Here is a 16,413-nt window from a genome sequence, read left to right on the forward strand (position 1 = left end):
TATCGAGGAAGATTTAAGTTTATGAAACCTTGATCTGCAACAAAAGGGAGCCGAGTAGTAGCGATTTTAGTGAAATAAGTCAAAAATAAAAACGGTCATCCGAGTGAATTTTTGTCTTACATTGCCTAAACTGTTAACGATAGAATGATTATTGAGTAGGTGCCTCTGTGGATCAGTGGTAGAGTGTCGGCCTCTAGAACCCAAGATAGCGGGTTCAAACCCAGCAGAGATAGTCGGATTCTTTAAGGGCGGAGAAAAGTCCATTCGAAACTCCATGTCGTACGATATCGGCGTGTAAAAGATCTCTGGTGACACATTTGGTGTTTACCCGACAAAATTCATTTAATTTCAGCTATAGACGCCCGAGAGAGTTTCAGTTTACTCGATCTGCCATCTAGTGGGCCTACTGTAGAGTAAAACGGAACGTCGAAATTGACGAGCAGACAGCTAGATGGCGTCAAATTGAAATGTTTGCACACGGAAGCTGAGGCCGTACGATTATTTTTATTACTTATTGAGTATAAAAAGGTGAGCAAAAGAACTCGCGACAGAGCGTGCAAGTACATCGTATGGAACTCTTTCTTAGCCTGCATGAAATGTTCAAAATGCCCTCCGTTAGCATTGATACACGCATGCGCATTACTCCAGGGATAAAGCAGCACGTCGGGTATTCAATGCGATGGCGGGTAGATGCACATATCAATTGCATAGCCTATAAGAAAGAGTTTCATGTTGTACGCTGGTACGTTCTATTCCTGTGCATTGTTAATGTACTGAGTAGAATTGCAGAAAATGAGTTCTAACATGGAAATAAAGTGTTTCCAGGCCAATGTTCATGTAGCATATTTTCTTCTTCTACATGTGAGAAATGTGCCTTGAAAGTATGGGTTAACTTTTGTTACACCCTGTAGTATGCGCTAGATTAGAAATCATATTTTGAGATTAGTCAGTCCTTATCAAATTAAGTTGTTTATTCACCTCAGTAATATCCGGCTCCATGGCTAGTTGGTTAGCATGCTGGCCTTTGGTCTAACAGATCCAGGGTTTGATTCCCGGACGGGTCGGGGATTTTTAATTTTTTTATTACTTCCTCTAACTCGGGGAGTGGACTTTTATGTTGTCCTCAACATTATATTTTATCCTAGATAGGAAATCATCCTCAAGGACGCGCAGGTCAACCCAGGGGTGTCAACTCAGAGAATTTCACCAGGCCTCTGCGGACGCCACACGCCGTTATTATTATTATTATTAATGAAAATGAAAATCCTCGGCCTGTTTTCACTCATTCGACCGGGTCAGGATTGGAATGAATGAAGCCTTCATCTAGCGGCAAGGAGAGGAATTGTGCCGGCTACCGAAGCCCGTCGCACTCCTCTGGAGCAATGATTTAAGGCTGAAAGATGAAATTATATTGGAGAGTGTTGCTGGAATGAAAAATGAGAGGGAAAACCAGAGTACTCGGAGAAAAACTTGTCCCGTCTCCGCTTTGTCCAGCTCAAATCTCACATGGAGTGATCGGAAGTTGAACCACGGAACTCAGCGGTGAGAAGCGGGCGCACTGCCGCCTGAGCCACGGAGGGTACATTATTATTATTATTATTATTATTATTATTATTATTACGTTAAGATTAAAATACTATTCGCACTATGTAATTCGTATGAATGGTTTAGGGGTCACCATCATTTTAGTGAAAGCGTCATAATGGTTTAAATATCGGAACGAGTTAAAGAACGGAACTACTGTAACAGGCGGGTGGCTGGAATGGCTTTAGGAAAACGCGGCACTGAGCTACGTACATAAGTTATATCAAGAGGAAAACAACTAATATCGTCTGCAGGAAAATATTATGAGCTCTATGACTTAACATAATATTTAGCCATCACTAGGTTATGTTCGCTACCGATATCTTGTCCTGGGTAGCTGTGGCTGCTTTTTATTTGGTTGCGCTGTCTGCCTGCAATGTAGCCAGTTTGAGAACGTCGAATATTTCTAGGTGCTTTCCATGTATATAGACTATGTTTCTATTGGGTAGACTACTTCGAACAGTGTGTCTGTTTCAACAGTCTGGTGCTATTCATAGAATTCTGGAACTTCCTTGAGTATGGTCCGACCCAGACCAAATTTCTCGATATATTTTGAGCCAATGTGTAAACCCACTGCTGCGTTTAAGTCATCCGTAACAATGGCGTCTTCTTTGTTATATATCAGTTCTAGTAAACCATCGATTTTCTCATAAATGAAGTCTACGTCATCAGTACATGCTGATGTTGGGCAGTAAACCTGTATGATTACTAGCTTCACAGTGGCTTTTAATTTTATCATCAAACTAGGTCTATCATATATGTGGTAGGTGTTTTTTCACATTATTTTTCCATTTTCCACGTAATATGACAGCAACTCCATTACCGCCAGCTTGCTCACAGCCAAAGCGAATAACTCTGAAATTATCTTGATTGAAATCAGGGTCCTGGCCACCTTGTTTCGCATACATCGCAGATGACAATGTCAGTACAACACCCGATAGTATTCCAAGTCCCTATTCTTAAAGTACTGTTCTGTCATTTGCAAGGACGTCGTTTGAAAGTGCTTCCCTCCTCTGCTGGATCTTGGCTTCCGAGGACAATGGTCAGTAACTGTAACCTCGTTAAGACTTCTATCCATGATTGTTTTTCTGGGGAAAGATTCATGCATTGGTTTCCCCTTGCCTTCTTCACGTTAACTGGAACAGCCGCTCTTAACATGGACGACAGACTCTACCCACAAGCCGCTTACTCAGGGCCAGACGCTTGCATGTATAGATTCCAGTGGCATTTCATCCACCGTTGGTCTATCACCATACTAAGGGGATTCGTCCACCCGGAGCCGTTGATCCTACGCTCGATACTCGGCGTTGGGTAGCTGGCAATGCGGTCTACTAATTATCGTAGCAGGAATTGTGCTGGCCCTACCACTATACATTCAAAATTGCTTCCATGTGAAGCCGTTAACTGAGAATGTACAGTTCAAATTTCCAATATCTGGTCACTTCTATGACGTTTATACACCAATCTTCTATAGGCCTATACATTAATTACTAATAATAATAATAATGTTAATTGCTTTACGTCCCACTAACTACTTTTTAAGGTCTTCGGAGACGCCGAAGTGCCGGAATGTAGTCCCTCAGGAGTTCTTTTACGTGCCAGTAAATCTACCGACACGGGGCTGTCGTATTTGAGCACCTTCAAATACCACCGGACTGAGCCAGGATCGAACCTGCCAAGTTGGGGTTAGAAGGCCAGCGCCTTAACCGTCTGAGCCATTCAGCCCGGCTACATTAATTACTGCTGACGTTTCGAATGCATTACAGTATTGTTTATCATAGGAGTTGCCTGACCAAGGTGGTAAAGACGTTCTCGGTTCACCCAGAAGAACGTGGGTTCGATGTTGAAAAATGTAAGGAACGAGATTTTCACTTCTGGAGATGCACATGGTTCTGAGGTTCACCTACACCAAAAAATTACTACCAGGTTAATTTCTGGGAGCAAAGGTGGCCGGGCGTAGAGATAACCACTCTACCCTCACCAAGTACCAAGGTTACAGACAGTGGAAGCCTTTATTTTCCACCTCTCGAACGGCCTTCTTGACCAGTACGAAGATGACTGCTTTGCATTGTTTATTATGCTGACTCATGTACCCCTCCTCGATCCGTAATAATCAGTTCAACTTTTTTTTATCAATTTTAGGTTTTTCTTGTCAGGAAGAATTCTTGGCACATAGGAAGGTGGTATTTCCTTCTAGCTCCGTGGGATTCCTACGCAAGTTTCTATATCCAGTCCAATTTCCGTATAACGAAGTTCGATAGAGTGATAAACCCGCATTAAGCCATATTTTTGTACAGCCCCTGCAAACTTCCTGTCTTAATGGCGTTAATTATTATTCATTACAGCGATGAAGCAATTTTAGAAACAACCTGTTTCAACGATATATATTTTGACCTTAAATGGTTCAGAAAGCGACTGGAAAGGATCGCAAATGAAATGTGGTTAATGGCCTGAGGATGGAGATTCCTGTGTATCAGTAGAAGCGCCGAAGTAGTCACCCTAGTCCGTTATTTCCTAGAGCGGGGATGTAACGTAAGTAGGCCCCTACGACCTCTGTTCAACTTCATCAAGTGTAGAAAATCTTGAAGATGTTTAAAGTTAAGGATGATGGAATGAAACGAATGGCAGTTGCAAAAACTGGATGTCAGCAATGTACGTTGCCAACATTTCGTAAAATAGAACTGGAAAAAAATTCCACCCTGTGCGAAAGTGATTGAAGACGGCACTTTCAGATGGTAGAGATGGGCGAAGTGACATTGCTAACTGTCTCGAAACATTCGATACCGGCACGGCGAATTGCTTCGAAGCAGTATGCTGACACACGCCGCACTTCCGTCTCGAACTGAAAGAGAAGCAGTGTTTCGCGATGGCGTGGTGATGCACGAACCACGCTTCATAGCTAAGCTCAATTAACTGAATTTCTGTTCGACGTTCTCATAACGATAAGATATGATGAGGTTCATGAAATATTTAATGAGCAGATGTATAATCTAAGGTATGATAAATAGATGATGTACAATATATTAGTAGGCTACCAGTATATTGTAATAAAGTGCCTTTGCTTCTTCACTAAGTGCTTACAATGATACTAAAAAGAATCGGTTGTACCGTTGAAAGCACACTAAAACAGTAACTAGTTTGAATAATTATAAAATTAATGAAATTTAAGGGGTTAAAAATAGATATTCTATGTACATTAACGGTCTGACTCATTGGATGAATGGACAGCGTTGAAGCCTTCGGTTCAGAGGGACACGGGTTTGATTCCAGGCCGGGTCGTGGATGTTAATCGCTTCTGATTAATTCTTCTGGCCCGGGGACTGGGTTTTTGTGTTTGTCCTAACACTCTCCTCTTTATATTCAGACAACACACTACACTACCAACCACCACAGAAACACTTCAATAGTGATTACTCCCCTCCATATGGGGTTGGTGTCAGGAAGGGCATTCGGACGTAAAACCGGGCCAAATCCACATGTGCGACACAGTTCGCACCCGTGACCCCACAGGTGTGGGAAAAGCGGAAGAAAAGGAAATGTACAATAACAAACCTAATCCAGTTACAAAAACATACCTAATAAAACAATAGTGTAAGTAAGTGAACTACCTTGAACAATTATAAAACGAGCAATGGAATCTAAGAAGAGTCTGAAATCGGAATTTTACATACCTTAACAAACAACCTAAACTAGGTAGGAAAGCATAGTAAAATAGTTAACACACTAAATAAACTAATTTGAACGACTGTAAAAATTAGTAATTAAATATGATAAGAGTCCAAGGTCGGTATTATAAGTACAGTAACAGACTAGACCTAATCTAGTTTAAAAATTACTCCAAATTGAAATTTAAAAAACATAATTGTCGAATATTTTGCACTTGATTAACGGGAACGTCTTTCTGTTGTAGCATTACTCTGCTCTCAGAGTCCGGCTCCATGGCTAAATGGTTAGCGTGGCTGGTCTTTGGTCACAGGGGTGCCGGGTTCAATTCCCGGCAGGGTCGGGAATTTTAACCTTAATTGGTTAATTTCGCTGGCACGGGGGCTGGGTGAATGTGTCGTCTTCATCATCATTTTATCCTCATCACGACGTGGAGATCGCCCATAGGTGTCAAGTCAAAAGACCTGCATCTGGCGAGCCGATCTTGTCCTCAGACATTCCCGGCAGTAAAAACCATACGCCATTTCATTTCATTTCTGCTTTCAGAACAATACTGCCCTTTTTCTGTGTAAAATAAAGACCTTACATTGAGGAGTACGCTGTTCTTTTAGTAACTTGACTGTCGATTCGGAATATGATGAGTTCATTAAAGAGTGTCGGCTTTTTCAGGGCAATGTCAGGCAAAGTGTTTCTATTGAGCCGAGGGGATAAACAAAGCACCGTCACTGTTTCAAAGCTTTGGTGTTTCGAAGCATCGATGTAGCTAACATGTACGGAACGACTGGAGTTTCTGTTCGCGCGACACGACACACGAAGCAATCTCACTTCTTCGAAACAGTGAAGCGTTTAATTGTCGAGGCATTGAGACAGCTGATTGCGCCGCCTCAGTGTTTCGAAGCATACATACACTAGCCAACTCGGTCAGATGGTAGACGGTCTTACAATAATTATAATGGTGTATGGTTTCTGGAGATGTCTGGTGCAGGTCTTTCGAGTTGACGTCCTTCGGCGACCTCCGCCTCTGTGAGGGAGTCGTCCTACCGATTCTTCTGGAAATCGAACCCGGGACATGTTAGACCCTAACGCCAGCATGCTAACCAGTGTTAGCGACCGAGCTGGACAGTGTTACAACAAAAAGGTCTATCGAAATGAGTGTTTAACCCTGTTCCTGTGGAAGGTCCCATGGACTACCACTAAAGCCCTTGATTTTGTCATTTTCCAGTGAAACAAACTTTGAAACCACCAAATGGCCGGTGACACCGCTTCAAAAACAGATATGACATGGTCTTGAAAGTGGTGGCTAGGGAAGAGAAATCTACTCCATTAGCGAGGAATGTATTGTGGATGCAATTTCCTTTTCCTATTCCTATTCCCTTTATGTAACACTATGAACTGCTTGGGCACGAAAAAACATGGTACGGTGGTTCGACAGTAATTATTTTAACAGTTGTTATGGAAATGAAATCATTAAGGAATGTTCACTTTTCTTGTTTCAGAACGCCTGTCGCATTCCGCTGGACGGCGCCTGCGTGAAGACACCACCTCAATCTCCGATGTATCTAACACCGACGACTGTAGCCAGCGTCGCGACGAGGGTGACGTTGAGGTGGATACTGAGGATGAGGATGTCGAAGTGGATGTTGAGGAATGTTCTGACGGCGAAAGTAACGCCGCTCCGGATAAGCGCAGTAAGCACAGCCGCTCCCCCGCCGCCTCTGAGTCAGGCTCGGAGTTGTGCGATGACCGTGACACCCCGGACCCTGCAGACGAGAAAGTCGGTGCCGCCGCCAAACTGAGGGTGCGGTGTAATTGTGACGAGCTACTACAAGCAGAGTGCCACCTCGAGACCAAGGAGCTGTGGGATAAATTCCACGACCTAGGCACCGAGATGATCATCACAAAGACGGGCAGGTAGGTCATCCAGTGCTATTTCTTGTTGTACGAGGGAAGTGTTTGTGTTAGAACGATCCGAACTGCATTAAAAATGGTTTTTCGTCTTCTTCATTTGTCATGTCCTCGCAGAACGTTGGCGATCAGTAGTACGATCTGCTGTTTGGTGGTATGTGTTCTGAGCAGAGTATGCTTCGTCACCCCAAATCGCTGGTTGATGTTGCCGCTCCGCGATATTCTACTTTGTCCTGGACGACGTTTACCATTAATTTTCCCTTGGGCTGTTATTTGTAGAAGGTGATATTTACTGTTCCGCATCATATCACCAAAGTGTTCTAGCTTCCTTCTCTTGATGGTAGTGAGAATTTCTGGTTCTTTGTTGATACGATGGTGATTTTAGCTGTCCAAGGTATCTTCAGCATCCTTCGGTTCATCCACATTTCAAACGCTTGCAATCTCTTGCACATGCGCTCAGTTAGTGTCCATGCCTCAACGCCGTATAAGTTAGTAGGATGCTGAAAACGTTGCACTGGAGTAGTGGTGTCTGTAATGTAATGGGAAGGTACTGGTTTATCAAAAGTGTTCTGAAAAGAAGTTCTGGCCTGCTCAGTTCTGTAAAGAATCTGAGGAGCAAGGTCCCAGCTATCATTAATGTGGCTTCCCAGGTATTTAAATGAGTTGGGCTTTGCCTCACAAAGGGAATGAATGGGCTAAAATAGAGAAGTGTTCGTGAAGAATGCAACGAGTACCCTTCATGCATCCATTAAGTGTACAGGATGTTCGGAAACAACGTGAGCCGAGTTTCGATATCTGGTGCCGTTGTCCTTTTATCATCTGCCAAAGTTAGCCAATGAGATCGGTTCACGAGGCGGTGTTGCTAAATCTACACGTGGCTTAAGACCAGCTTGGGAGCCATGTCAAGAAATCAGCATCAAACACACCGTGGATTTCAGCCGGTGTCACCGTAGTGTACTTGTTATGGGGAGATCCTGTCAGCTCGAAGTTTCAGTTCAAATCCCTCCCCCTACCGAGCTCGATAGCTGCAGTCGCTTAAGTGCGGCCAGAATCCAGTATTCGGGAGACAGTAGGTTCGAACCCCACTGTCGGCAGCCCTGAAGATGGTTTTCCGTGGTTTACCATTTTCACTCCAGGCAAATGCTGGGGCTGTACCTTAATTAAGGCCACGGACGCTTCCTTCCCACTCCTAGCCCCGTCCTGTCCCATCGTCGCCACAAGACCTATCTGTGTCGGTGCGACGTAAAGCAAGTAGCAAATCCCTCCCCCGGGCCACGAACCTTGCTACGCTGGCGTAGCAGGGGGAGAGGTGATACTCCCACGTGGCGCGTCCCAGGTGACGGATACGGGGGTCCTAACCGGCTTGCCGGCGGGCTTGAGGGAAATAAAATACCTCTCGCGGACCAAACACACACCCCCTATGGGTGGGGGAGGCAGACGAAGAATTCACCCACGGTATCCCCTGCCTGTCGTAAGAGGCGACTGAAAGGGTCGACCAAGGGATTATCCAATTAGAACCATTAAACTACTTGTAATTAGTACCAACACTCAGGGAACACCATGGGTTGCAGTTAATTGCGCGTAGTACCACTATGTTAGGTACGCAATAGGTTTGTGATTAGCAGTGACAGTGTGTGAATCAGGAGATGGGTCCTACAGTACCTGTGATTCGTACCCCTGTATGAGCGACACCATGGTTCTGCCTTACCTATGCTCAGTTCCCACTATGTGAGGAATTCCACGGGATAGTACGAATCCCTGTGGTTAGTCCACTTATGCGAGGAACGCCATAGGTTTGCGTTGACTTTATAGATTTGCGTTGCCTGCAAATAGCGCCACAATGTGCGAAACACCATAGGTCTGTGTTACATGTGCGCATTACACTACCTGTGAATAGTACCATCATGTGTGGAATACCGCGAGTCTCCGCTACTTTTGATTAGTACCGCAACATCACACATAGCATGGTTCTACTTTCCTAGCGATAAATACCATTATGAGGGGCCGATGACCTGGATTTTGGACCCGTTTCGACTATAAGCATAATCGATTCAGCATCGTGATAAAGAAGCAGTCCCTTGGTCAGTAATACTATTGTTTTGTGCCAGCTTCGGTGCATGTGAGGCACTGTGGGTCGGATCCACTGATCGTTTTAAATTCATATCCGTCCATCCATTCATTCTTCGTCCTCATGCTTTGAATTCTGGTCAGTGGAGGATTTTTGACTTTTAAGTTGTCATTTCATTTCGTCTCATTTCGTACCATTGGGGGCCGATGACCTCGATGTTAGGCCCCTTTAAACAACAAGCATCAATCAATCAACCTCCCCCGGGCGAAGGTTTCTGTCTGACTGGTGCTCTCAAGCCAGTATTAAGGCACGTACAAATTTAATAACACCGCTTTGCAAAAGACCACTTGATTCACCCGCGAAGCGATCTGATTGGCTAACTACAACATCCGATAAAATTACAACGGCCCGAGATATCGAATTATTTTTTAAAATATATTTATCAGTACGAGTCACTCTCTATTGCTCATATACCGGTTCACGTTATTTCGACCACCCTATAAATTGGTACAATCGGGAAAGAGAAATTATTTTAATCAGTAGGCCTTTATTACAATAATGGCGTTATTTAAAATATAATACATTAAAAATTTAAGTTTTCTTTTATATTGTCGTATTTGTACAGCCCGACTCATTGGCTGAATGGTCAGCGTGTTTAGGCCATCGGTTCAGAGGGCCACGGGTTCGATTCCCGGCCGGGTTGGGGATTGTAATCGTGTTTGATTAATTCTTCTGGCTCGAGAACTACGTACTTGTGTCTGTTCCAACACTTTCCTCTTCATATTCAGACAACACACTACACTACCAACCACGCAATTGTGATTACATCCTTCCATATAGAATAAGGTTGGCGTCAGGAAGGATATCCGGTCGTAAAACAGGACCAGATCTACTTGTGCGACACAGTTCGCACCTGCGACCCCACAGGTGTGGGAAGAGCGATAGAAGAAGAAGAAGAAGAAGAAGAAGAAGAAGAAGAAGATTGTCGTATTTATACAGTATTTACATTACCACTTCAGTGGAATTAATTGCCTGTTAGGGCCGATGACTTAGACGTTAGGCCCCCTTAACAAGCATCAGTTGCCTGTCAAAAGTGTCTACGCTTCGTATGTCTACCCCGTAGTCCCGCTTTTTGGTACGGGGTCGGGAAAAGTCATGTAGGCTTCATTTCTTCAAATATGTGTAGCTGGACTTCGGCCACTATGGTATGAACCCCTCACATACATACATACATACATACATACATACATACATAGCAATTTGAACAACACAAGCCAGAAGTTCGATCACTAGAATAGAATAGAATAGAATAGAATAGTCGCATTCCCTGGTACCGAATGGGCTGAAACTGGGAAGGGAGCATTCATTTGTTTGATACATGCATTGCATTACCTTTGCTACAACTATTACCTGTCCACCTCTGTGGTGTACTGGTTAGTGTGATTAGCTGCCACCCCGCGAGGCCCGGGTGCAATTCCCGGCTCTGCCACGAAATTTTATATGTGGTACGAGGACTGGAACTGGGTCCACTCAGCCTCGGGAGGTCAACTGAGTAGAGAGTTTTCCATTCCAACCTCAGCCATCCTCGAAGTGGTTTTCCGTAGTTTTCCGCTTCTTCTCCAGGTAAATGCCAGGATGGTACCTAACTTGAGATTACGGTCTTTCTTCCTTCCCACTCCTAGCCCTTTCCCAACCTATCGTCTCCATAAGACCTATCTGTATCTGTGCGACGTAACGCAAATTGCAAAAATAAAAATAAACCTATTTGTCTATTACTCTCTTATATACTATATTTAATGCTAACTTCGATCATTACCTGACAGATATTGTCACCAGCAATGCCTGTAACTACTGTAGCACTTTCTACAGGAATGTACATTTAAGAATGCATAAAGAAACGTTGCATAAAGAGAACAATTGAATTTTGAACTTAAGTAGAAAATACTGACTTCGGATATTGTTACGAGCTTCGTGGTCGAGCCAACACTATAATTCCTCTTCTGATTGTAGGAATGAACGAATACGTTTTTACGTTAGCTGAAGTAAGAGTCATGTACGTGGAAGAATTATTGTAGTGGGACACTGCTCCTTTTCACATGTTTCTTGTTAACCGTGACAATTACACCAACTGTTTACATCGTGTTAATATAACGTGTCCTCAGGCCGTGCATTCAATAGGTGATGCTTTAATCAATACGGCAATTTGAATCGCTTCCAAATACAGGCTAAAAATAATATTACGCTCAGTAGCTAGGCAGCGCTTGGCGACAGAAATGTGGGCGAGTGCGGACTGCTTGATAGAGGTGGCTGCGTTCACACCTTCTGGACTGCTTCTGGGGGGGTCGTAGGTTCAGCTTGTTCTGATATATATCAGAGCATCTCAGCATGTCAAGAAACAAAGAGACTTCAACTTTAAAACAATAGGATGTATTTTTTCGTTTGTTTATTTCGTGCACGTCTAGGTGTTAAATTATTTTGAGGGATTAAAAATGTAACCCCAAGTTTTTCGTGTTTCGTGTTTCTTGATGTTTACAAACATCTTAATCACTATTGTACTAGGAGAAAAAGAGTCGAGAATTTCCTTCGTCGTTGTGTTCATGAATCTTTCTTTTACAATCAAAGATTCTCCACTAGAGAAAATAGTTGAAATTCCTTCCTTGCCGAGTCTTCTTAATCATTTAATAAGCTAAAGGTTTCCATTTTCCATAAATTCAGCATAAAGAGGTGTACAACCATATTTTCCCCCGGACCTAAGATGTCGAATAAAAGTAATGGAAACTCTTTTTATAGTTAGCAAAGCCCGATAATTTTTCAAACCTTTATTATTTTCCTTTTAAGGTTATGCATATCTAAGGCGGTTCACAGAGTTCACTTGGAAGGGCATGGGTTCGATTTCCTGTCAGAAAATGGAGAAATTCAGGAACAAGACTTCCACTTCTGGACGGTACATGGCCCTGAGGTTTTTTTTCTTTACAATTGGCTCTACGTCGCACCGATACAGATAGATCTTTATGGCCACGATAGGATAGAAAGGGCCTAGGAGTGGAAAGGAAGCGGCCATGGTCTTAATTAAGGTACGTCCCCAGCACTTGCCTGATGTGAAAATTGGAAACTAAAGAAAATTATCTTCAGCGCTGCTGACAGTGGGTTTCGAACCCCGTTATATCACGAATGCAAGCTCACAGCTGCGCGCCCGTAACCGTACGGCCAACTCGCTCGGTGCGCCCTGAGATTAACTCAACCTGTACAAGAAATGAACTCTAGGATAGTTTCCGGGAGAAAATGTGCTTGTATCCCTCTTTATGCTGAATTTATGGAAATGCCTTCCACTCTTCCAAGAACTTTAATAGCCTGTACGGAGAAGGCTTTGATTTTTCACGGTATTATTGTAATCCGAAGGGTTATATATTTAGTGTCAGTCTATTTGTGTACCTGTAACGCTAATACATTAGCCTACATAGAGAATTCAACTCTTATATGTCTTGTACATTCTTCACAACTGCACATGATGAAATTTGACTGAAAGTATGAATTATTTGATATTATAACTAGACCTCGGATTTTTAATTGCTTTTTATTTATTTTAGGTGCCTAAAATAGGCTTTCAAATGTGAAAAAACAGGTTCTAGAATATATTTCAGGCAGCTTCAATTTTCTTTCTTTCTTTCTTTCTTTCTTAATCTGTTTACCCTCCAGGGTTGGTTTTCCCCTTGGACTCAGCGAGGGATCCCACCTCTACCGCCTCAAGGGCAGTGTCCTGGAGCTTCAGACCCTGGGTCAGGGATACAACTGGGGAGGATGACCAGTACCTCACCCAGGCGGCCTCACCTGCTATGCTGAAGGGATGATTGGAAGGGATAGACAAGGAAGAGGGAAGGAAGCGGCCGAGGCCTTAGGTTAGGTACCAACCCGGCATTTGCCAAGAGGAGAAGTAGGAAACCACGGAAATCCACTTCCAGGATGGCTGAGGTGGGAATTGAACTCACCTCTACTCAATTGACCTCCAGAGGCTGAGTGGACCCCGTTCCAGCCCTCATACCACTTTTCAAATTTCGTGGCAGAGCCGAGAATCGAACCCCGGCCTCCGCGAGTGGCAGCTAATCACGCTAACCACTACACCACAGAGGTGGGCAGCTTCAATTTTACGTATTTTAATAGGCATTTGTCAATTAGAGTTAGAATTTTATTTTAGCTAAACTTATAATATCTTTAGGTGGGAAAATAAAACAAATATCACTCACCTACTTGCTACAATATAATTTTACCATCTAATCTGAAGTGAGAAAACTCCGGTAACCTTTTAATTAAAGACCACTTGGAAGATGACATTTACTTGTTTTCACTCGTGACAGAGACTACGAACGTGAATTGCGGGTGGTTCTTAAGGAAACGACTTTCGGGGAGTTGGCTAAGAATTTGTTCGAAATTTATTTCAAGATACTGAAAAGCAGTCAGTAAATATTTTAGTTTTTAGGGATTATAAAGATATTCATTTCCGAAATATAGGCAAATATATGTTCTAAAGTCAATTTAGGCATTTTTATGCACTTTAGAGCCACTTCTTCTAACATTACAAATGCATTAAACGTGTAAATACAGCTCCATTTCAACTTCTCTTCAGGGAAGAAAAAAAGTTTATGCCTAAATCCGAGGTCTAATTATAACGTGTCGTGAAGGAAGGGGAGACCGAGGGACGAAGAAGAAAGCTCGGTTAGAGAAGATTGTCGGCTTAATAGTTACATAGCAATGAAAAGGTTGATATCAAAAAAAGGATATACCAAATTTGTCTATAGACTAATAACCCAACATTCTTAATCACACGACATTAAATTGAAAGTTTAATGAAATATTAATAGACCCTATTATTTTTGAAGAATTTAGATACATCTCTATTCAGGAAGGAAACAGGAAAACTCGGGAAATTCTGTAATGGAATAACAATCTTACTAGGCCCCTCTATATAAAAATGGATGTATGTATTGTAACCGTTAGGGCATATGTCGTCGCACCAAAACTAAGTATGAACCAGCCCTGAGCATATCGGGCGACAAAATGAAACTGGCCCCATTAGTTGGGCAACAAAATGAGGCTTACCCTGGGTATAATTAGGGCAATATTACTTAATTTGGTTTTACAAACAGATGTACAGATGGAACATTTGGATGAGAACCGCCAGAAGTCACTTACCAGGCTTGAAGTCTCATCCTCCCTACTTTCATAGCATCACCGGCTGAATTCGGAGAGCAATACGGGTAATGGAATGTTCGATAAAGAAATAAAAATAGGCACTATCTAAAATAATGAAAGTAGGATTCTATAATATGAGAGGAATATGCTAATATTGTTAAATGAGAAGAATCTCCGTTCAAGTATATATTCTGAACATTTTTATTATACTGATGTGAACCACACAAATAATGTTCTATTTCAACATATAAGTAAAGGAAACAATTAAACTGACACAATTATGTACATTGTATGCCTTCTTTTCTTGAAATTGTCCTGGCATAATTAGTTCATCGCGTACATCAATTCACTCGATTAACACACACTGATATATGAGTTTATTTATTTATAAAAATGGATATTGAATGGTATCCTTTATTTATTAAACTCTCGTCACAAATGGATATTAAATAATATCCTCTGTTTTACTGGTCACAAATGGATATAAAATAGTATCCTTCGTTTAACTGGTCACAAATGGATACTAAATAGTATCTTTTGTTTTACTGGTCATAAATGGATATTAAACAGTATCCTTTGGTTTACTGGTCATAAATAGTTACTAAATAGTATCCTTTGGTTTACTGGTCATAAATGGATATTAAATAGTACCTTTTGTTTTACTGGTCATAAATGGATATTAAATAGTATCCTTTGTTTTACTGGTCATAAATGGATATTAAATAGTATCTTTTGTTTTACTGGTCATAAATAGATATTAAATAGTATCCTTTGTTTTACTGGTCATGATTTGGAAAGAGAAGAAGAAAAATTATAATACAATATAAGCACATCTGTTATACATACGAGATTGCATCGCCGAGTATCAAACATGTGATCCATTTGACCACGACAAATGTATATTTACATTGAACACTTACGATGAACATACACGCTGAACATATATGTGCGTATCCTGGGTTTACCTAACAAATTATATATATTCAAAGAAAATCAGCCAAAGCTGGAATCGAACCCATCACCATAGAACACTTTGGGAAATAATGAAACACACAGAAACATACATATAAAAATATCAAATATATTTACACAACACATCTTGAAGATATGGCTTAACCAAGCCATAATATCTGGTTAATTCTTCGCTCCAGCATCATTCGAACCCACAGGCTTCGACTTCCAAGGTAAACATTTTTGAACTCCAATCAGAGGCTAATTTAATGCCTAAGCATGAGAAGGGATCTATCCTTCACAAAATCAGGAAATTATCCGTGTTACTCGCAACGTATAATTAGAATGGGATTGAGACTACTTTGGTGAATCGCTTTGCTAGAAACTGCAAAGGTTCGCTCGGCCTACAGTCGGCCGGCCATATACTTGTCAATCACGATAACAGCTGTGTAACCAGCCCTGGGCTGCGGACACTATAAATCGTCCTTCACTCTTTCTTTCATTTTTCTTACATATCATCTCGGCTTATTGTCAAGTATGCACTCACTTGAAAGCCATTATTTCTTATTATTCATTATTTGGCTATATATTCAGCCCAATTCAATATCTCACAACAGCTATAATTATTTATTATTCCTTACCACTCCAACAACATAACATGTTACTGCTTCGCCCTCTCATATCATGCCATCGTATCTCAATCCGTTCATTTAATTCACAGAGAAGACTCCATTCTTTCAGGCTATTTAATTCTTCTCACATTTTCATATATAACTCGGTTTAGATCAACTCCAATGATTATTAATATTATCCGGGATTACAAATACCTGAATCACAAACGTATAATTTATATCCAAACTACTCTGAAGATCTTTACCAGACGAAGAAATATAAGTCTAGCTAAATTGCCGTTCTTCCCAAAGATGGTTCATATAAGCTAAGAACTTTGGAGTCTATATAATAATTTATGCAAATGAATTTGTTAAATATCAATGATTATCTTGAAAATCACTTGATGATCCTAACTAATAATAAATCTTTCCCAGTCATACGCG

General features: G+C 41.7%; 1 protein-coding gene across 1 annotated transcript in view; it reads left to right on the forward strand.

Moving 5' to 3' along the window:
* Positions 1-16,413, forward strand: part of LOC136876920 (T-box transcription factor TBX20) — a 500,438-nt gene that overhangs the window by 73,228 nt on the left and 410,797 nt on the right. The window contains exon 2 of the mRNA XM_067150675.2: positions 6,744-7,158. Coding sequence (XP_067006776.1) covers positions 6,744-7,158 — 415 coding nt within the window. The remainder of the gene's footprint in view (positions 1-6,743; positions 7,159-16,413) is intronic.

Source organism: Anabrus simplex, chromosome 7, assembly GCF_040414725.1.
Source record: "Anabrus simplex isolate iqAnaSimp1 chromosome 7, ASM4041472v1, whole genome shotgun sequence".
Classification (NCBI taxonomy): domain Eukaryota; kingdom Metazoa; phylum Arthropoda; class Insecta; order Orthoptera; family Tettigoniidae; genus Anabrus; species Anabrus simplex.